The 22,302-nt window shown below is 37.8% G+C and overlaps 2 protein-coding genes across 3 annotated transcripts; one reads left to right on the top strand and one right to left on the bottom strand.

Annotated features, from left to right (window-relative positions):
- Positions 1–5,926: 5,926 nt before the first annotated feature.
- Positions 5,927–12,994, bottom strand: LOC148068544 (splicing factor U2AF 35 kDa subunit-like). Its single transcript, XM_087803714.1, has 8 exons — positions 12,918–12,994; positions 10,099–10,186; positions 9,944–10,010; positions 7,823–7,872; positions 7,561–7,659; positions 6,605–6,738; positions 6,434–6,526; positions 5,927–6,365 (listed from the first exon to the last, which is right to left on the bottom strand). Exons 1-8 carry the CDS (start codon positions 12,959–12,961, stop codon positions 6,116–6,118), a joined length of 825 nt encoding a protein of 274 aa, XP_087659840.1. The 5' UTR covers positions 12,962–12,994; the 3' UTR covers positions 5,927–6,115.
- A 1,835-nt stretch (positions 12,995–14,829) lies between these two features.
- Positions 14,830–22,060, top strand: gabpa (GA binding protein transcription factor subunit alpha). Of its 2 annotated transcripts, none has more exons than XM_087804091.1 (10): positions 14,830–16,139; positions 18,092–18,171; positions 18,242–18,386; positions 18,460–18,544; positions 18,615–18,839; positions 18,900–19,094; positions 19,155–19,211; positions 19,273–19,392; positions 20,379–20,571; positions 20,654–22,060. In XM_087804091.1, the coding sequence occupies exons 2-10, from the start codon at positions 18,095–18,097 to the stop codon at positions 20,877–20,879; spliced, it is 1,323 nt and encodes a 440-aa protein (XP_087660217.1). In that variant the 5' UTR covers positions 14,830–16,139; positions 18,092–18,094; the 3' UTR covers positions 20,880–22,060. The 2 variants fall into 2 exon arrangements, with proteins under 2 accessions (XP_087660217.1, XP_087660218.1); XM_087804092.1 differs by lacking the exon at positions 14,830–16,139 and adding an exon at positions 16,173–16,542.
- Positions 22,061–22,302: the final 242 nt, after the last annotated feature.

Here is a 22,302-nt window from a genome sequence, read left to right as displayed (position 1 = left end):
TGCTAAAATAAAGTCAAAGTTTTGACCTGTATTGACATAATAACAGAAACTACAAAGACAAGACGGGGAATATTGTTCAGATTAATCAAATCTGAAAACATCCACAAGTAGGGGTGAACAGCACTAACTAGTAGTTAGGAATGCACCTAAGGAAAGATCCCCATCTTGGTTTTCAGTATCGCCTGATACCCATATCTGGTTTTAGTCGGGAATGTGGAAGCGGTGGACATAATGCGAAACAGGAAATTTCTGAAGAAAGTAAAGTCTTTAATAACAAAAATAGATCCACTAGTAAAAGTTCATAAACAGTCTTGAAATCCAAAACGTAGTCGAAGATCCGACGATCCAAACGGGGAAAAACAAAGAAAAAAAGGGGAACTGAGGAGGGTGCAGGCTGCAGACAGTCACTCGCACTGGAGACGAACGAGAGGAAAAACAAAATCAGAAAACTAGAAATACCAACAGAAAGCAACCTCTGGAGAATTTGTCCAGGTAGTACTAGGAAGTATTCCAAAAAGATCGAAGAAGTCTTCAGGAAGTTACCAGGTCATTTGACGGGATCAACTGACGATGTGTTCAGGGAACCCAGGTTCTTTTCAGCACTGCTCTTGCTTGCCAGATTGACCGCAACTGCTGCATCCCCTCCTCTGTCAACAAAAAACAGGAAACAAGTCCCGGAAAAATAACACTCGAAATAATAAAGTGAAGACAGAACTATGAGAGTTGGCTGGTGGTGACAGTTTTCAGGAGGGAGAGGTGGAAGGTACTGTAGGATGCACCTTAAGTGACGAGGGAAATCTTACGGTCAGACTCTCTCGACTTCGAAGTGCCTGATAAACCTGGGAGCTAGCTTTCCAGCTTCCACCTGTAGAGGCAGACTCTAGTGGACAACCACACTTTCTGCTCTCTCTAGCTCTGACAGATGGTACGGAAACTTCTTTCTCCTGGGGGTTTGGTACCCATGAGCTACTATGAATCGAGAGAGACCCGTGGCAGAGGAGGTGAGTGAATTGTGGGCGTATTCGATCCATGGCAAGTGGAGGCTCCATGACGCAAGGTGACGAGCCCACACGCACCGCAGAGCAGACTCTAGGTCCTGGTCCTTGGTATTCGTTCCCCCCAGGTCTGTAGGAAAGAGAGAAATTAAAACGAGCCAGGAACAGTGCCCAACGGGCCTGGCGAGAGTTCAATCTACGAGCATCTTGGAGGTAGGTCAACTAGAAACGGCATCTCTGACCCTTCCAACCAGTGTTTCCACTCCTGAAGAGCTGCCACCACAGCCAGAAGAAGGCGCACGGGTGGACCTTGTTGCTACCTTATACCTAATCAACCTCAGTTTTTCTTTCAACATGATCATCATCGTGAGGCAACCAGTCGACCGACCCCAAAAAAAACAACTTTTTTTTAAGATGTCGCCCGCGGGCCATAAGTATGTGCTGAAGTATGTTTGGAAACGTGTACAAAACATGCCAAGCCGTGAGAACCTAAGAACGAAATGTTCTCAGTTTTTACTCCACAGTTTCCCACAGTGCGTCGTGTTGAGACTAAAGATAAAGTCCGAGTTAGTCCGATGTAAATATCACTCCAGGACTTCTAACGCTTCACCTTCACAATAATCCTCTTTAATGTCACACGCCTGCTCAAACAACCCGCCTTCATAAACACACTGCATTGATACATATTTGACTTCGTCACACTGATGTAGTCGTTTCCATTGAGTCCGTTATCTCAAACTAGGGTCCAGGACTAACAGTAATATCACAAATAAATATTACAAATGATCGGATACTTGATCAAAATCAATAGTTTTTTTTATATTTTTACTTTATACTTTACTTTACTTTATATAGTGTCCATTTAAGATGTTTACTTTACACATTCGGCAACTTAAATCTACTCATCATGACGGATTAACCGCAACATCAAGAGGTGCCTTTAGTCAAGAGAGCAACATTGGTGTTTCCAAAAAGCATTCACCATTTTATAATACAAATAAATATAATAACGCCTGTTTTCTTCGGTCAGCTTTTATAAAGGACTCACATTTCTCCGATCCTTAAAACTCTCTTTCAGGATCAACTTTAAAATTCTGGTTCTTACTTTCAGAGTTATTCATTGTCAGACTCCTCCTTACATCACTGATCTGATCCAGCCTTACACCCCAGCTCGGGCTCTGAGGTCTGTGGATCAGAATCTACTGATGGTTCCTGAACACGACTTGGACCAGAGGAGAGAAATCCTTCCAGAACTGTTGCTCCTAAGCTTTGGAACGATCTTCCTCTCCCTCTGTGTTTGATGATCTACTGACTCCTTTAAGAAACATCTTAAGACATTTTTATTTGTTCAGGCTTTTCCTTGATTTTCTGGAACTCCTGTTGTGTTATCAGTTTTATCTTGACCTTTAAAGTATATACTTTATTGAATATTGTTTTGATTGTTTAAGCGCTTTGTGACCCTGGTCTGGAAAAGCGCTATGCAAATAAAAATGACTTACTTACTTACTTACTATTTTATTATATATATAACTAGCATTAAATCTTCAGATATAATCATTGCCTTTGATTGAAATGCTGGGATATGTTCAACGTTTGCTACTGAACAGTTGCTTCTTGTGAGCTGTAACTGAAACCTGTTAAAACAAGTCACTCTTGTATGCATTCATGCGCGAGTATTTTGATGTGAACTGGGGGGAAATTAAAAAAAGGTCCCGGGGGCAAAGGAGGTGTAAAAAAAAAAAAGAAGGAAAGAATCGTCAAAATACAAGTGTTTTTTACCTTCACATACACGTTTGCTTGATTTTCTGGAACTCCTGTTGTGTTATCAGTTTTATCTTGACCTTTAAAGTATATATTTTATTGAATATTGTTTTGATTGTTAAAGCGCTTTGTGATCCTGGTCTGGAAAAGCGCTATATAATAATAATAATAATCTCTATTATAAATAAAAATTACTTACTTACTTACTTACTTTTCTTCCATCTCTGCGAAAACCTCCTGAGAGGAGAAAATAATTTGAACCAGTTTGAATCTGAATTACAAAAAAAAATACATATGAAAGAGCAACAAGGCTCCGAAGTCTTTTCATTTGTAAGTTTCTCTGTAGTGCATATGGGGACATTTACATTATACATTGAATTGAAATACCAGTTTTCTTTTCACCAGTCCATCTTTTCGTTTTGATTAACAGACCCAAAATTTATTTTTGTTTAAACCCATATTGACAAAATAGTAGTAATTGTAGTAATAATTACATTTTAAATAGAGTTTTTTTTTTAATTGTTGCAAACAAAATGTTTAGGTTAGGTTAGGTTAGGTAGGACTTTATTGATCCCTCAGGAGGTCTGAAAATTGTTTTTTTCCAATTATCCACAGTAAATACAGCAGTTTTTCATAAAAATAAATCAAAATAAAATAAGAACAAGAACAAAGAGAAATAAAGAGAAAGAACAAGATGATACAATCTAAGTCTAAAGATAAAGATAAAGAACATAGATCAAAGAAAAATAACTTAGACAAAGGATACAAAGATTAACATAGAACAGAACATCATGATACTTTCACTCCACTCCTGCCCCCGAATTGTACAATTTAATAGCCCGAGGAGTGAATGAGTCCCTGAGTCTATTTGTTTTGCACCTGGGAAGGAGCATTCGTGCTCTCATTCTGCTTCTCTGCTCACTGATGACAGGATGACTACTGATACTTTAGTTATCATCCCTTGTAGGTCTCACTGATTCCAAATCCCCATATAATTAAAAATAAACAGTTACACACCAGACAAGAGCTGAGATCACATAGAAGTGACTCATACCTCGAAAAACTCATCGTAGTGCTCCTGCATCTCCATCGCACCTGGTGGCGAGAGCACAACACTGTAAGTAAGTAAGTAAGTAAGTTATTGTATTGTGTTGCTGACACAAGTTCAACGTGACACGACAAAGACAGAAATCAAAACCCTGGAGACAAATTAATACTACACTTAGACTCGATATCCATCCATCCATCCATCCATCCATCCATCCATCCGTCCATCCGCGATGAAGGTCAGCAAGTCCATTTGTCTGATGACTGCAAACTTTTTATGATCATCTGAACGAGAAAAAAAGAACAAATAAATCAGAAGGGAAAATAAAATTAAAAATCCATCGCTCCAGTTTCTAATGTACTATAAAGAAGCTTATTGATTGTGGGAATTTATATATGTATATGTGAAAACTACTTAAATATATATGATATATAATCAGTGAAACATATACGTATATAGAGTATATTTAATTATAATTATTATATTTTCATTTTTAATAAAGTACAGTGAACATATTATAATGTGGCTATTTACTCTGGCTTTTTTAAAACAACATAAAGGGAAACATAGTATTTCAAATATAATATAATAAATATTGTTTTTGTTTTTAGTACATTTGTACTTCTGTTATTTGTGCACTTATGCTACTTTGTATTGTTGTTTATAAATTTACCATTATTTTATCTATCATTTTCTTCATTTATTTATTTAATTTTTATGAATTATTACACGATTATTATTTTATTTACCGTTATTATACTTTCCTCGTATTATTATCAAGAGTTTGACAAACTAAGCACGTCTAATTTGCCTATAAAATAAAAAGTTGTACATTTCTAATTTCCAAAAAAGAAGGTAGAAGTTTCAAATTTCCAATTAACAGTAATTTCTTACTAGTAGTAAAACCTTTCCGTCTAACCTGTTTGCTCTTGTTCTGTCTCCATTCAGAAAAAGTAATACTTGACGATCAATACAAAAACACGTTTTTATTGTGATCCTGATCGCAAACATGGAAAGATATAGTGAAGCGATGAAAGCACACACAGTGTGTCCTTAGATTTATTCTTAAATCCACGAGCAGTATATGCGCCGTAAATATCACTCCAGTGTGTATTATGGATTTACACTTCTTTTAATGTCACATTCTCGAACAAAAAAACACGCTAAACATTTGAGGTCATATTTAGGGATTTGACTCAACACTGTACACACCACGACGTCTTTAAAAGTTGTACATCACCCTTCACACTCGGCGATCACGAGGATAAGCCGCAGACCTACCTGCGCCTTATAGGAAGCGGCCCGGAATACAGTCAAAAAAGGCTTTATTGTAACACGCTTATGTCCTATTATCTGCTTTTGAGTTAAGTTTCCACCCCTTTATCTAACGTAAGTCGATTATTTTTTCGTTACACACGTGGGGGAATGTGTATTTGGAACAGGAAATATGCTAAATCAACGATTCACTACCAAAAAAATCAAAATACCCGTGGTGAAATGTAGATATTCGTTTTAGATTATTTTAATTCTCATAGCCTCTCCTGCCTTCACTGCTATGTTGGATTAACCAGGTTGGTGATACCTTAGAATGAGGAACACATTAACTATTAATAAGCTTTTTTATTTATACGTGTATTAACGGACAATTAGCCAATTATTACCTATTATAAAATACTTTCTAACACCATAGTCATTGTGACGAGATTCAACTCTTAAAAACTTGATAATAAGGAACTTATTAACATGAAATAATTAAATATTCACATTGGTGAAAACAAACTCTTAGGAGTAGGTAGAATGACAGAAGTACTAACTTACTTATTATGGCAATTAGAATTCTGTTCATACTTGAAAATGTGAGTTCTTCTACCAGAACGGGTCAGAATTCTTTGTCATCAATGTTCCTCTGGAATTCTTTCATTTCCTTTGATTTATTAGTAGTTGAGGTCTGAGTGAACTCCTTCATATCGTGTTATTGAGGATAAAATATAGTCACAATAAAAACGCATACAAAAAAGTATCTAATCAATAGTTAATGTGTTTTAAAAAAAAAATCTCATCCAAGCTAATGCTAAAATCAAGTTAAAGTTTGGACCTGTGTTGACATAATAACAAGCAGAGAGAAGGTTAATTAAAAATGTTTAATTTTAATGGGGTCAAAGTTATTTTGGAAATAAGGAAAAACTATTTCAGCTGCCACAGCATTGAAATTAGATACAACACAGAACACATCTGGGGGCAGAGAAAACTTAAAAAAACAAAAACTGTCGGTGGTGATGGAAGGATGCAGAAGAGGGACAAGCGTGATGTTTCAAAATCGCCCTGAGCGTTCACGGTCTCTGGAGCGGCGGCGATCGTGGTCACGCCCTCCTCCTCCGCCGCCGCCACCTCCTCCTCCGCCTCCTCCTCCGCCGCCACCACCACCTCCTCCTCCTCGACCGCCCCGGTCTCTGGAGCGAGAGCGCCTCTCTCTCGTCTCTCTGGTCTCTCGGGTGTCTCTGGTCTCTCGGTTATCTCGGGTGTCTCGGGTGTCTCTGGACCGTGACCTCGATCTGTGACGACTGGAGACGTTTGGTTCAGTTTTGATATTAAATTAAATATCAAATATTAAACTTTAAGTGTACGTTACCCTTTTCTCCGGCGGCCATAGAGCTCTCGTCTCAGCTCGCGCGAGATGGGCTTCAAGTGCATGAAGTTACAGAAGCCGCCGCGGGTGCACTCGCTGAGGACGAGAGGAGGATCGCAATCAAAACTTTTTGTCAAATTCACTTCCTGGTGGGGTGTGGACTGGAGAGCTCACCCCATCTCATACTGGCGACAGCAGGCTTCTCTGAAGTCTGTGACCGGAGAGAGTTCGGCGTGGATCGGTTGACCGTTGAACCACCGATTGTTGAGGTCGATCACGGCCTTTTCTGCATCCTCTTCGTAGCGAAACTACAAAAAAACAAGACGAGGAATAATCTGAAAACATCCACAAGTAGGAGTGAATAGCACTAAGTAGTAGTCAGGAATACACCAAAGCCAAGATCCCGATCTTGGTTTGGAGTATCGGCTCATACCCATATCTGGGTTTTGAATATCGGCCGATACAATATCTGTATGCTTAATTTACCTTTATCCTAAAAATGACTTAATAACTTTATCTTGAGAATCAAGGAGAAATATATTTTAATGTAAAGTTTAAAAATGTATTGTATTAGATTAAAATTGCATAAAAAAGAGGACATTAAAAAAGATTATCACATTAATGATCGCAGAAGCAATATTTCCGGAAAAAATAATCGCAATTATATATTTTAAATAATTGTTCAGCACTAGTTTTGAGTATCGGCTGATACCCATATCTGGGTTTTGAGTATAGGCTGCTAACCATATCTGGGTTTTGAGCAAAAATCATTCACCGTTTTACAATATTAGTTTGTGTATATTTAACTAAATTAAATATTATAACGCCTATTTTCTTTGGTCAGCTTTAATAAAGACATATTGAATCTATTTTATTATATACAACTAGCATTAAATATTCAGATATCATCATCGCCTTTGATTGAAATGCTGGAATAAGTTTAATATTTGCTACTGAACGTTTGCTTCTTATGGGCTGTAACTGAAACCTGTTAAAACAAGTCACTCTTGTATGCATTAATGCGCGAGTATTTGATGTGAACTGAGGGGGGAAATAAAAAAAGCTACGAGGGCAAAGGAGGTGTAAAAAAAAATAAAGGAAAGAAGCGTCAAAGTACAAGTGTTTTTTACCTTCACATACACGTTTCCCACCAGATGATCCCCGAGGTTGTCGCACACGTTCATTTCTTCCACCTCGCCGTACTTTTCCTCCATCTCTGCGAAAACCTCCTGAGAAGAGACAATGATGTCAACGACCGGGCTCACTTAAGAACCAGAACCACTTTTGTATATGACTCTGAATGAGTTAAAAAAAAAGTGCTTCTGAGAGAGCAACAAGTTTTTTGTTTTTTAGTTTAGTAATCATCCCAGATCACATGGAAGTGACTCATACCTCGAAAAACTCATCGTAGTGCTCTTGCATCTCCATGTCACTGATGGCACCTGGTGGCGAGAACACAGCATTGTAAGTATTTAATTGTGTTGTGTTGTGTTGCCAAGTACAACATGACACGACAAAGACAGAAATCAACGACAGTAAGAAAAAAACTAATCTTGACGCAAGTAGTTTTCATGTTGATAATTGATGACATATGTAAATACTGATTAAAACCATGGAGACAAATTAATACTACACTTTTAATACCTGGAAAATTCTATGGGAAACCATGTTGGGTCTAGAGGTACATCGTAAATAATCCTTAATCAAGTTGTTTTAACCTGCATTTCAGGTTAACTTTTACTTTTAGATAACAAGTTGCAAAGTATGTTATGTTATGTTTTAAAGCAAAAAATAATTACATTTATTTTGGTAATATATTAGGAATGATTCCTATACCTAGTGAGTGCAGAAATAAAACACACTTTTTCTTTTGTATTGTTAATAAAGTTATCTCGATATCTATCCATCCATCCATCCATCCTCCTGATATCCATCCATACATCCCGATATCCATCCATCCATCTCGATAGCCATCTATCCATCCATCTATCTCGATATCCATCCATCTATCCATCCATCTATCCATCCATCTCGATATCTATCCATCTCAATATCTATCCATCCATCCATCCATCCCGATATCCATCCATCTCGATAGCCATCCATCTCGATAGCCATCTATCCATCCATCCCGATATCCATCATCTCGATAGCCATCTATCCATCCATGCATTCATCCATCCATCTCGATAGCAATCTATCCATCCATGCATTCATCCATCCATCTCGATAGCCATCTGTCCATCCATGCATTCATCCATCCATCCATCTCGATAGCCATCCATCATGATATCCATCTATCTATCTTGATAGCCATCTATCCATCAATGCATTCATCCATCTCGAGATCTATCCATCCATCCATCCATCTTGATATCCAAATACCAATCCATTCATCTCGATAGCCATCTATCCATCCATCTTGACGCAAGTAGTTTTCATGTTGATAATTGATGACATATGTAAATACTGATTAAAACCATGGAGACAAATGAATACTACACTTTTAATACCTGGAAAATTCTATGGGAAACCATGTTGGGTTTAGAGGTACATCGTAAATAATCCTTAATCAAGTTGTTTTAACCTGCATTTCAGGTTAACTTTTACTTTTAGATAACAAGTTGCAAAGTATGTTATGTTATGTTTTAAAGCAAAAAATAATTACATTTATTTTGGTAATATATTAGGAATGATTCCTATACCTAGTGAGTGCAGAAATAAAACACACTTTTTCTTTTGTATTGTTAATAAAGTTATCTCGATATCTATCCATCCATCCATCCATCCTCCTGATATCCATCCATACATCCCGATATCCATCCATCCATCTCGATAGCCATCTATCCATCCATCTATCTCGATATCCATCCATCTATCCATCCATCTATCCATCCATCTCGATATCTATCCATCTCAATATCTATCCATCCATCCATCCATCCCGATATCCATCCATCTCGATAGCCATCCATCTCGATAGCCATCTATCCATCCATCCCGATATCCATCATCTCGATAGCCATCTATCCATCCATGCATTCATCCATCCATCTCGATAGCAATCTATCCATCCATGCATTCATCCATCCATCTCGATAGCCATCTGTCCATCCATGCATTCATCCATCCATCCATCTCGATAGCCATCCATCATGATATCCATCTATCTATCTTGATAGCCATCTATCCATCAATGCATTCATCCATCTCGAGATCTATCCATCCATCCATCCATCTTGATATCCAAATACCAATCCATTCATCTCGATAGCCATCTATCCATCCATCTTGATATCCAAATATCAATCTATCCATCCATCTTGATAGCCTTCCATCCATCCCGATATCTATCCAGCCATCTATTTCATTAGCCATCTATCCATCCATCCATCTATCATCCATCCATCTTGATAGCCATCCATCCAAATGAGAATCGTTCGTTTCCCTCATATCATAATAATGTATTTATTTACCCACAATTCCATTCAAGAGAAGAATATATTTACGTACAAGTCATCCCGTCAGCAGACTGTGCACTGTTCTGAGGATTCCGGTAGATGTTGAGCAGAGCAATGGTCTGTAAAATCAAAATAGTTGCATCAGATTTTGTAAAAACATTTTTTATACAAATATTTAATAGATTTTTTGTTTGCATTTCAACTTACCTGACTGAATGTTGGTTTATTGTGTAATCTGGAACAGCGGTCGCCATGTCGACAGGCACCAATTTTAAAATAAAAAGAACAGTTGACTCTGGAAAACACAAGACAGAGAAACAAGACACAGTTTTAAAGGATTTCTTTTTACGGGTCAATATTCTGTACAAAACAGGGAAAGCCAAGCAAGAAGGTCCACAATGTCTCTTTAAGAATCCGAGGATTAGAAAAGTAATAAACACCCGTAGATCATTTTCTAAAATTTTATGAATAGCAAAAAGAAGATTCTTTTTCGCCTATTTCCTAACGGCTGCTAACAAAGAACAGTGTAATAATGTTAAAAATCGAATGAGATGTTGAATTTCATAAATCTATATGCAAAATGTAAACAAGTTTAACTCTAATAATATAAACATAATAAATTGCATAATAATTGACACCAGTTTGCCAACTTCAGAGTTATAGTTTGAAGAACCCATCAAAAATCTTTGATTTATTTTATATCCTGGAGAAGATAGTGTTATACCACTACTCGATCCCAACTTCAATAACGACCCATATATTATCAAAATGACAAATTAATTATCCTTAATACAAGATGTAACTCGGACTAGAAAATAATATTTATTTTGTTTCCTAGTTTATCAAGAATATCAAAAGTTTAAGACTGATCCAAGAAAAATATTAATTGTAATTCATATTCTAATATACGTTATACATGCCAAATACATTTTAAATTGGTCGATTCGCAAACTGATATTTTGACCAAACGAACGAAAGATCAGCGATGTTAACTGAGACTTTCAGTGATTTACAACTTGGTTTGTCACAAAAAAAAGATACTGCAGTTTTGATTTGGTACTAGCTCACAAAAAGTAGAACGATACCAGCTTTTTTTGGTATCGTAAGTACCAAATATACAAGTTATGGGTGGAACCGATAAGGCGAATGTATACGTGCTATGAGCGCTCTGTCAGCACCAAAGAACTTATGCAGTCTTTAAAACAATGGCTTCTGCTATTTCAAGTGAAAACAAAAACTTAGTCTTATTGATAAACCTGCCAGTCGGAGTACGATTAGGAAAAACATAAATTCAAACACTTGAAAGACATCCTGACTAAAGAGTTCATGATGAGTGAATTTCAGTTCACGAAAAACTGAACGAACAAACGTTCTGTTATTTGAGAAAGAGGAACACTACACTACAGACGTCCGTTCATGATGACTTTAATGTGACGACACTCTATGAAATGTAACATTATGACATTCTTTTAAAGTGTTGCTGAACTCATGTTATTTGGAATAAAACTTTATTTGAAGTTTTTCCCTTTACAGTATCAGTCGGATGACACTGACCAGAAGCAAGAGATCTTTAAAAGGCAAAGAAAGTGTGAAAACATATTTTTTTAAACTTGAATTCTGCTCATCAGCCCTATTTGAATGTATATTGGTTGATTTTCTTATTTATTTGTTTATAACTATTAAAGTTATTATACTTGAAGGCTGCTCATCACCTTTGGAATATATAACGATTTATTTTTGGTTTTCTCTATTTAATAAAGTTGTGTACTTCAATGTAAAGGCTTTTTTTTTTTAACCATGGTATTGAAAAAAAATGTAGCGCTATTATTACCGACCAATGAAATGTTGGTATCGTGACAACCCTACTTACAACGCTAATGCCATGATTTTAATCAATTAAAAATACACAGTAAATGTGCTTCATGTTTCTATTACTGTGTATTTAAACAGTTTAAGGCGTGTTTGTTCAAACTGGGCAATTATCTGAAATCCGAATTTTCTCATTTTCATTAATTAATGTATAAAAAACTATTAACATCATTATATAACCGGTTGCTTGTAGAGCGAGAGTTCCGGTGATACCGATCTTTGTATGTGGTAAATAATAGGCAAGTTATCCGTTTTTGAAAGTCAAACTTAAAAAAAAGGTCACACCTAAAATATTAAAACCATTTGACTTAGTTTTAAGGAGGTTGACCCGAAATAATATTATGATTTATTACGCTTTATTCGTGCAGGCTTGATTTTCTGAGACTCCTGTGTTTATTTGTTGTTGTCTTGACCTTTTAAAGTATATATTTTATTGAGTATTGTTTTGATTGTTTAAGCGCTTTGTGACCCTGGTCTGGAAAGGCGCTCTACAAATATACATTACTTACTTACAGGAAAATGATACTACATATAATTTAAATTTTCTTCTTGAAATCTGTCTGATAATACTGGTTTCATACACATCTATTAACATTTAAATATTTACACACATACCCATAAGATGTGTTTAATATTTGGGGGTGTCTACTGAACTGCTGCCTAGCAACAAGCTGATGCCCCCAACAGTTGATGGGGGAACACATTAGATTTAATAAATGTAACTAAATAAATATATATATTTATATACGAGACTAGAATGTGCCTGAAATGCCAACGTTGGTTTAAATATAAGCCTCATTTTAACCTCCATTTTATCTTTGATTAAAAATTTAAAAAATAGAACAGAGGACATAATACTCGGGGTGATGCAAAAAGGAAAAATGAAGATTGTTTAAAAATAAGTAACGATTGTACGCATGAGATCACGGGTGATTTCTAGGGCTGGGGTGGCTTTGTGTCGCCCTCATGGACGCAGCAGCAGCGGCGCGGCATTTTCCTGTTGTTAGCATGCTAGCTTTAGCCGCTAACGCTAACCAACACACGCCGGCATGGAAACGGATATTATCGATCGCACGGAGCAGCACGTTGGGTAAACACGGGTATAGTTTGCAAAAACACAGTCAAGCACTCGTCAATAAAACGCCACAATGACTTACTTGTCCTTTTCTGTACCAAAAATGGACGCAAGGTACTCTGCCATCTTGGCTAGGTTGTACGGACTAGCAGCAGCGGCGAACACGGGCGCTCTCTCGTTGGATTTTCAAAATAAAAACCCCGGACAGTAAATGTGAAGAACCTCTCGGCAGAAGAAAGGCTCACAAGATGATCCAAAATGATTTATGTTATTAACCTTTTTATTTTCCCCTGTAACAAGCATTTTGTTTTTATAAAAGCGTATGTTTCGTCGTGCGTAAAATTTTGGTTGTTAGAATTTCTATGTATTATTAATAGCAAAAAACGGTTCGATTAAATGTATTAAACAAAACATGGATTCTTGAATAATAAATAAAATAAAACCAAGCGTTCCTTTTTATAAATACACCTATACAATAAACCAAATTAATAACTGTATATTCTCCGTTTTTTCAAAGGTCCATGGGAGCTAAATTCTATCTGTAACACACATTTTTATAAAATTATATAAGTTGTTAAGCCATGGAACAACGAACTGCATTGCGAGTGATTTTTATCCTAAAACGAAGATTGAACGAATAGAATAGAACGAATTGTATGATTTATTTTGAAGTAACGATTTATGAACCGGAAATAGTAGATTTAAACCGTGACTTTTAGCTTGGTTTAGTTCAAATTTGAAAAAAATACAAAACATATATTTTTTAATATAATATATATATACATATATATATATATATATATATATATATATATATATATATATATATATATACAGTATTTATATATAAATGTAATTGTAGATAATGTAATGTAAGGTAAAAGTGTAAAAGTGGATTTTCTTCAGTCAATATCAAGTCAACAAAGTGAATTCATTCATTTGTTTTGTGCAAAAGTCAGCTGACCGATGCGTAAAGAGTCCCAGACGTCCCTCTCTCCTAAATCGTCTCTTCTTCTGTGGGAATACCAAAGCGTTCCCAGGACAATAATCTCTTCAGATGTTTCTCTTGAGCAGCATATCTGCTTTAATCCCTGGTTGAACTGAACTTCCGTTTCTCTAGCTCTGAAGGAAGAGCCTTAAAATGTTTTTCAGCGACAACCATCCATTGAATTACAGACAAAAACTTTTGACTTAAAAGTTACTTTTAGTTAACCAGAAAAATCATCATCATCACAGTTTTTGTTTAATTCGACCAAATAACAAATGACCAGAAGTCTTCTTTCTTCTTTGTCCTTTTGAGCCCTTGAAGAGGCAAAGTATGTTTTTGTGTGGATAATCCTGAGAATAGTGTAGTATCATCTGGAGATGTTGCCACCAGCGGAGCCCCGATTCGACTGGATGGTTTTAGTCTTTTCCCAACTTCTCTTACAATCCTTCCGGGCCAGGACACGAGTCCTGGCTTCACACCATGTGATCCATCCATCTATCTGAGATCATCAACAGTGTGGAACGTCTTGTATTATTTAATAATACTTTGCACTGTTGCTACTGGAACTTGAAATGCCTTCAAAAACACAAGGGAGCGTTTTGTCTTAACAAAAAAACTGTTGAGAGCTGCTGTTTTTCACCTTTAATTAAACCAGCATTTCCCAATGAATCTCAGTCATTTTTATGCTTTAGTACAGCTTTGAATGGTATAGAACTTTGAAATACTGCCACAGATGGACAGTGACGGCTTGCAAAAGATAGAAAACTTCATAGCCAATAAAGGATTTTCCATTGATTTTTGGGAAGGGTATGATACATTTTTGACATGTCGCTTATTGTTCAAACGTAAATGAAAGCTGCATCTAATAACCAGGTGAAAAGACCGGCAAAACATAAAAATGAAATGCATGAAGAATGGAGAGAACACATGTAGCATGAGTAAGTAAAACCCTTTATTTAAAGAAACATAGAACAAAAGAACTTTGAAGCTGCAAGAAAGTGTTAAGTACAATTTATTTCTCCATTTAATCAGTCATAAAAAAGAAACATAAACAATAATTTAATACAAAAATGTAATTTTTTTTACTGCCCACTGATGTTTCTTGGTCATTTCTTACCCTCAAGACTTTTTTGGTTCCTTTGCACATACTTTTGCTGAAACAAAACATCGCTTTAGAGAATTTTTAATACTTCAGACTGACAAAGATAACATTAATTGTGTTATGGGGGGTATTTTCAATGAATTGAACTCTCTTTAATGCTTTAAAACCCTCAGCTATGGACACAAACTCAAGTCAGGACGATTAAAACAAGATAATAGAAGAAAAAAAAAGCAAAAGGAAGTGTTTGCCTTGGAAAGAAAAACTTGATATTATTACGAAAGCTGCAACTATTCCAGATGGGAAAAGACCCGGCAGGCAGACATGGAACCAGATGGAGGGCGACATGTCATATGGCATTACAGAATTTAAGAATTATATTAAAATAATTAAATGACATAACAGACATTTACATGAAAATAATGAATTAGATTAAAAAAAAAAAAAAAGTTAAAATTTAATTAATAAAAATGATTCATGACCCATCATTGTCATAAAAATAAAAAAAAATTCCCTTCTAAAAATCAGAACCAGAAACTTTAAAAAAAAGAAACGTTGTAAATACAATGCACTGTTGTTTAATGGTGGCATTACAGAATATAAAAAATTAACAACAAAAATAAACAAGAATAACATAAAAGGAGATTAATAAGATACAATACATAAAAATAAAATATGAATTAGACATAAAATGTTCATATAATAAAAGAAAACATATTCAGGAAGTACTTAAAACTGTAATGTAATTGCAAAATGTTTAGAAAATGTAAAAGAAAACGATCCATTTTATCAAAACATAAACACATAACACCACAAACACGTGGAATAATGAAGCATCTAGTGTTGTGCTGATGTTATGACGCAGGGGCCTCATATAAAACGCTGTCAAGGGCCCCATGATGGGTTGGGCTGGGCTCCGTTTTTTTTACATGTAGCTTCATCTACAGTAAACCGAGCATCTCAGCAAATGTAATTCTTCTGATCATAAACGCAGCTCAACACTTTTAAGAGAGATAAAACGATCAAACATCATAAGCCGGGTGTTGATGAAGCCAAACTTTTTAGGGTAACTTCAGGACTTCGGGTTAGTCTCCGCCCCCCTGCAAGAGTCTAGTTGACTAAAAAAAAAAAAAAAACTTGCATGATACACATCGACATCAATTTGGGTCCCTTTCGCCACATTTGAACCTGCGATCCCCCCCGAGGTCATCTACGAGGTACGGATACTCCACTAAACATAAACCGATACATCTATTGTAAACAACCCGGATTAAAATCCGAAAGGCATGTTGGGTTCTTCCCGCTATTTTGTATCTAGGCGAGTTAGCTTAGCTATTGTTTCGCAGAACCTTCCTTTAAAACGACGTCATGGAATATAAACGTTAAAATATATAAATATAAAAAAATGGAATAAAAAAAAAAGACCGGACGTGATTGTTAGCTTCGGTTGCGACACGAGTGTAGCCGCGGTGTTAGCATCGATGCTAACCGACGCCGCTTCCTCCTCCAGCGACAAACCTTCAGTCGTTTTTATCTCCTCGGAAAATGGAGGAGAAAGTGTTTCCCACCATCGCTTGCTTTTCGCTGTTAACCTGACGTCCATTCGTGGGGTTTTAAACGGTATGTGTTCGGTGTTTTCGTCGCGAAGCGGGCGTCGGTGTTTGTCTTCGGCTGCTCTCGGAAGTCTAACATTAGCCAGGATTTCCGGCTCCTCTCCATTTGCCCTGTTTTGTTTCCGTTTATTCTATTTCCGTTTTAAAACTTTTTCCCATCCGCACCGACATTAAAGTCCGATTAAAGTTTTCCTTCGCGGTTGTCGCGAATCGCCGTGGCGGCCCTTCGATAGGGACTCGGTTCACCCGGGGAAAGAGGCGGTTGTCTGTCGGGGGGCAGCCTCGCCTCGCCCTTCGTGTCGAGGCTAAAATATTAAGCTAACTTCTTGGACTTTTTTGCTCACTTTTTTCTCGCTCCTCTTTTGTACTTTATCGTCCAGAAATGGCGACAAAGGGGGAAAAGTTACCGCGTCGTTGTTGGTTGGTGGTGATGTGTCGCCACTTTTGGCGGAACGTTTAGGGCCTGCAGTCGTCGAGAGCCTCGCTCTTGAGTTTTGCTGACACGGACCGGGTGCGAGGGTTGGTCCCGGTGCGGATGTTAGCCAGGGGTCGATCGATGAGGCCTCTGGAGGACAACCAGGCTTTAGGAGCGACTATAGACCTGAAACATGACAATAAATATAAAGTTTCACTATGATGATAATAATAAGGGCTACTTTTATTTTGTAGTTTTATTCATATCCTTCCTAAAATTGAATAAACAATCGTGAATAAAACGAAAATAAGTGTATGATTTTCTTCTTAAGTTAATTTGCATCTAATAATAATCTAATAATGCATCTAAAACAAACGCACACGAAAATATGACAATTTTTCTCCTTGTTTTGTTTTGTTCAATTACTGTTCTTTTGGCATGATGGCCCAATAAGTAACGTTATTTGGCCCCTTAGACCAGGGATGTCAAACTCAATCACACAAGGGGCCAAAATGACATATTTACTTTCTTTATTTTCCTGTAAAAGGAAATATGAATCTGACTGCAAGTCTTTTATGGTTGTAGGTTAAATATATATAAATTATCTGTTCGTTTCTTTTTTAATCCTCACTACTACAAATTCCCTTTTTTTTTCTTTTTTTTTTACTGTTATCGGAGTCTCTTTGCAATTGTTGACATAAATAAGCTATATTTCACTTCTTATTTTCAGCTCTGGCATATTCTAAAGTCACAATATTAACATAAACACTAATAAACATCTGACGGGCCACATAAAAATGACTTGCAGGCCAGATTTGCCCATTAGTTTGATACTTAAGACAATTCAAGTAAAATAATCAGAAATTTATATTGACAGTGTTGTGAAATCACAGATTAAAATGGTTAAATAATATGGACGGAATAAAGAGATTTGATACATTAAAAAAAGGGCATAAATAATGAATGATAAAATAAATCAATTTTATTATAGGTTGTGAGATAAACCAATCATAAGTTGAAGTTAGCTCAGATCACACTTTAAAGAGTGATGTTTAGCTGAAAACAATCCCAGTGAAGGTCGTCATATTTAACACTCAAGTGTTTATCTGTCTCCTGTATTAATGTTGATTATTATTTCCAGAAAATGTCCAAAAACGAATCCGAAGAAATGATTGAGATCGAGATCGACGAGCGGGAGAAGCAGGCGTGCCTGGAGGAAGGGTGAGGAACTTCCTTTTTTGTTTGTGTGTCTTATGTGTCGACTGACGTCCTTCCTCCGTCGTCGTTGCAGCGTGGAGGAGCACACCATCACGGCCTCCGACATGATCCAGCAGGACATCGACATCAACGAGCCCATCGGGAATCTGAAGAAGCTCCTGGAGCCACGGATCCAGATCTCGCTGGACGCGTACGAGATCTGCCTACAAGACATTCAAGTAAACATTGGATGAAAGTTTGGGGTTGGAGGTGTGTTGTGAGGTCCTGACGTTTTTACTGTGCTTTTCCCAGCTGCATCCGGACCACAGCCTCTTCGATCAGGGGGTGAAGACCGATGGAACGGTTCAGCTCAGTCTGCAGATCATCCCCAAACCAGGTGCAGATCCACTCGATTGATGATGATTGATTGATCGATTTAAAAACAATGAACGCTTCTCTCGGTCCAGGCGAGGAGAAGCTGAACATCCTGGAGATCGTGAAGCCGGTGGAAACGGTGGAGGTCGTCATCGACCCCGACGCGGCGGGAGAAGACGGGTCGATGGTGGAGGAGGGTCAGCTCATCGCCGTGGAGCGATCCGGCCTGTCCGACGAAACCTCGGAGCAGGTGACGCGTTGGGCGGCGGCTCTGGAAGGCTACCGGAAAGAGCAGGTCCGCCTCGGCATCCCCTATGGTGAGTTTATTGGCGTCCGTTTCCCCGCCACGGAGCGTGACCCTCTTTTGTTTCTTTCAGACCCTCTAATCTGGAGTGCGGACCAGGTGATCCACTGGGCCGTGTGGGTGATGAAGGAGTTCAACATCGACGAGATGGAAATCGGCAGCATTCACATCCCAGGGCCGGAGCTGTGCTCCTTCTCCCAAGAGGAATTCCTGCAGAAGGTTCCGAACGGAGAAATCCTGTGGAGTCACTTGGAGCTGCTGCGCAAGTGTAAGAGAAACACCCGAAGCTCCCCTGACCTCCAGTTTCTCACTCACCGGGTTTTTACAGACGTGTTGGCGAGCCAGGACCAGTCGGGAAGCGACGCCACGGTCACCATAGATCAGCGTAAGTTACTGCATTCTTTTTTTCTTCTGGTGTTCTTATGAATGACATCCGTCCCCTCCAGCGGTCCAGATCATCCCGGCTCAGGTCAACACTCCCACCGCCATCAAGGTCATGAAGCAGAAAGGTCCCAGAGCGCCGCGCATCTCGGGAGAGGAACGCAGCTCGCCTGGAAACCGAACAGGTCAGAGACATTCCTGAAGAGGTTTTTAGTACTGGAGGCTTCTGAACTGAACAATTGATCCTGTTAGTCGTTTCAAGATAATCTGGTCCAATTTTGTTCCTGTGGTTTGACCTTATCTTGAAAATGTGTCACTCATGAGGGAAAGAAGGATTCTGGAAATGGGTTGATTCATGTAATCAAGTCCTAGTTCTAATCTGGATCAGACTTTCAGTTTGTGGTGTTCAAACCATTTCAGAAGGACCTACAAAACTTTGATTTAAAAGCATTATCTAGACTCGGTTAGGCAGGATTTCAAGGTGGATTCCTGAAGGAAATTTAGCAAAACCATAAAAATTGGTCAAATATCTACTTATATCTTTTTTTCCTTCAATACTTGATTTATTCAACTGTTACAGTGATAACGTCCACATTTTCTGCCAATAAAGCCTTTCAGTTTAGGCAAGTAAAAATGTAATAAAAAAAAGATCTCGTCCCCATGAAACAAACCCTGATAAAATCATGTACTTGATATTTCTGTGTATATTAATTTAGAATAAAATCATAGTTTAATGGGTAAACAACTGGATATTTAGCCTTTTTTATATTTAAGACTTTTTGTAAATATCCAAAATGTATGTTTTATGAACATGTATTTTTTGTGGCCATAAAATAAATAATTACTAGAAGTGGATTTTTTTTTTTATCCTATGATTTTTTCCAAAAAATGAAAAACACTTGGTGACCTCAGTACCTTTCGTTAGAAAACTAGTAATCTTAAAAAATGTCAAGCGATCAAATGCAATGGTTTAAAAGTAAAACTGATTACCTGATCCTGGATTAAAAGAAAAAAATAATCCCAAATCCAGATTATATATATTTTTTTTAACAACTGACCCATAGTTTTTATGAATCTTAAAATAAGATTAAGTTAATTCCCTGAAGTGAAAACATCTGAACACAAAATCATGAATTCAAAAGTAAGAACTCCACGTGTGTCTTGATTCCAGGCAACAACGGTCAGATCCAGTTGTGGCAGTTCCTGCTGGAGCTGCTCACTGACAAGGACGCCAGAGACTGCATCTCCTGGGTGGGGGAGGAGGGCGAGTTCAAGCTCAACCAGCCGGAACTCGTGGCTCAAAAATGGGGTCAACGCAAAAACAAGCCGACGATGAACTACGAGAAGCTCAGCCGAGCGCTCAGGTGCGTCACTTCCCGCGGAAAAAAAGTCTACCACGATTTCAGTCGTTGGTTCCAGGTGTAAACTCCCGTCCTTCTGCTCCAGGTATTACTACGACGGGGACATGATCAGCAAAGTCCAGGGGAAGAGGTTCGTCTACAAGTTCGTGTGCGACCTGCGGACGCTGATCGGCTACAGCGCGGCGGAGCTCAACGGTCTGGTGACGGAGTGCGAGCAGAAGAAGATCACGCGCATGCAGCTGCACGGCCTGCCCTCCAACATCACCACCGTCACGCTGACCCCCGCCACCTCCCTGGACAAGGACAGTTGAGAGGACTCGGGCGGGAACAGACATTTATCAAAGTTGAGGTTCTGACCCCCAGGGAGTGTCTTCGCAACAAAGGAACTACAAGACACAAGTGTGTGTGTGCGCGTGTGAAATTGTGCGACTGTGCCGGGATGAATGTGACGCGTCTAGAGGAACCTCACTGTATATACCGACCACCCCTGATTTTGATAGCCACGAGGCCAGGTGTATTTTCATATTTTCCATTTATAGACGTTTTGTATTCTATTTAGTGTTTCTTCCCTTCAATGGTTGGACTTTGTTTTTGTCCACGTGGGAGAATAAAGTGGGAGACATTTTTGTAGTCTGTCGTCACTTTTAAATTCTTAACACTTTGACAATCCTGACGGTGCTTGAAGGTCGTGATGGTTTAATGAAGCTTCATGAAGCAGTGTCATTATAATCAGAGTCCACTAGATGGCGGTCTCTGCACTATTTTCCATTGTTTTGAACAACTGTTCTAATGAAACATCACATCATTTTTAAACTGATAGCACCACTTACTGACCTCTGAACAACATGACACTGTTTCAAGGATGAGAAATATAATATATAAAATGTAAAGTTAAGTTTATCACCAACAATATCGTGCATTCTTCAATCAATTTGTGCAGTAGCATAAGTTTAAACCAAGAACCACAAAAAAATGAACAAAATCACATTTGTGAACATCCTACCAACAAATCAGACCAACTCACTTTAAATGGATATAAATATAAAAGGTTGATGAGGTCTCTTGATACAGAATCACCTGTATCATGATAGTGTCTTAATTGTGAAAGGCCACTAGATGTCACTCTCCGCTTTATAATCTTTGGCTTTTATCTACTAATTCAATGAAACCTGACATTTGAGAGTTCCATCTAGTGTCTTTCAAACTGTATCATGATAAATAACCAACTGCTGATGAAGCTTCATCAACCCATCACTACCTAAGAGGGTATAAAGACCCCAGTGAGGCCGTTTTGAAAATGAAGGTTGAGACTTCGCCTTTTACAGAAATGATCAGTTGCTTTTCTAGTAGAAAATATAGTTTACTGCTCCGTGCACAGAATACTTTATCACCAAACAACCATCTTGGATGACTAACTGTGTTTAATTCTTCTCCGGATGACCAAGCTTTTCACTCGTAACTTGGGCAGATATTAAACACCCAGAAACTTGTATTTCTGTTCTTTCTACTGTAAGTACTGACCTCAGGTGTGAACTTTGACCATTAGAAACTAACCGTGTTACCGATTGATTTTTTTTTTAATCTAAAAAAACAACTGAATTCCTTAGTTTGGGAAAAGTTTTGCATTCCAATAACCATCTCAAGGTACACACCAATCACACCAAATGATAATCCAGCATCACCAGTAAAAGCCTCTGTATGTTTTGGGAGGAAACTTGAGTGCCCAGAGGAAAC

Source organism: Callionymus lyra, chromosome 12 (genome assembly GCF_982586985.1).
Source record: "Callionymus lyra chromosome 12, fCalLyr1.hap1.1, whole genome shotgun sequence".
NCBI lineage: Eukaryota > Metazoa > Chordata > Actinopteri > Syngnathiformes > Callionymidae > Callionymus > Callionymus lyra.
This window is presented reverse-complemented; position numbering and strand designations above follow the sequence as displayed.

Bases quoted from the DNA above. Each gene is read 5' to 3' on its own strand.
- gabpa (XM_087804091.1), top strand. From the start codon at position 18,095: ATGTCCAAAAACGAATCCGAAGAAATGATTGAGATCGAGATCGACGAG. The intron at 18,545-18,614 runs GTGCAGATCCAC...CTCTCGGTCCAG, and splicing joins GCAGATCATCCCCAAACCAG to GCGAGGAGAAGCTGAACATC. The intron at 20,572-20,653 runs GTGCGTCACTTC...CTTCTGCTCCAG, and splicing joins AAGCTCAGCCGAGCGCTCAG to GTATTACTACGACGGGGACA.
- LOC148068544 (XM_087803714.1), bottom strand. From the start codon at position 12,961: ATGGCAGAGTACCTTGCGTCCATTTTTGGTACAGAAAAGGACAA. The intron at 10,187-12,917 runs GTAAGTCATTGT...TGTGTTTTCCAG, and splicing joins TTTGGTACAGAAAAGGACAA to AGTCAACTGTTCTTTTTATT. The intron at 7,873-9,943 runs GTACGTAAATAT...TCTCGCCACCAG, and splicing joins GTCTGCTGACGGGATGACTT to GTGCCATCAGTGACATGGAG.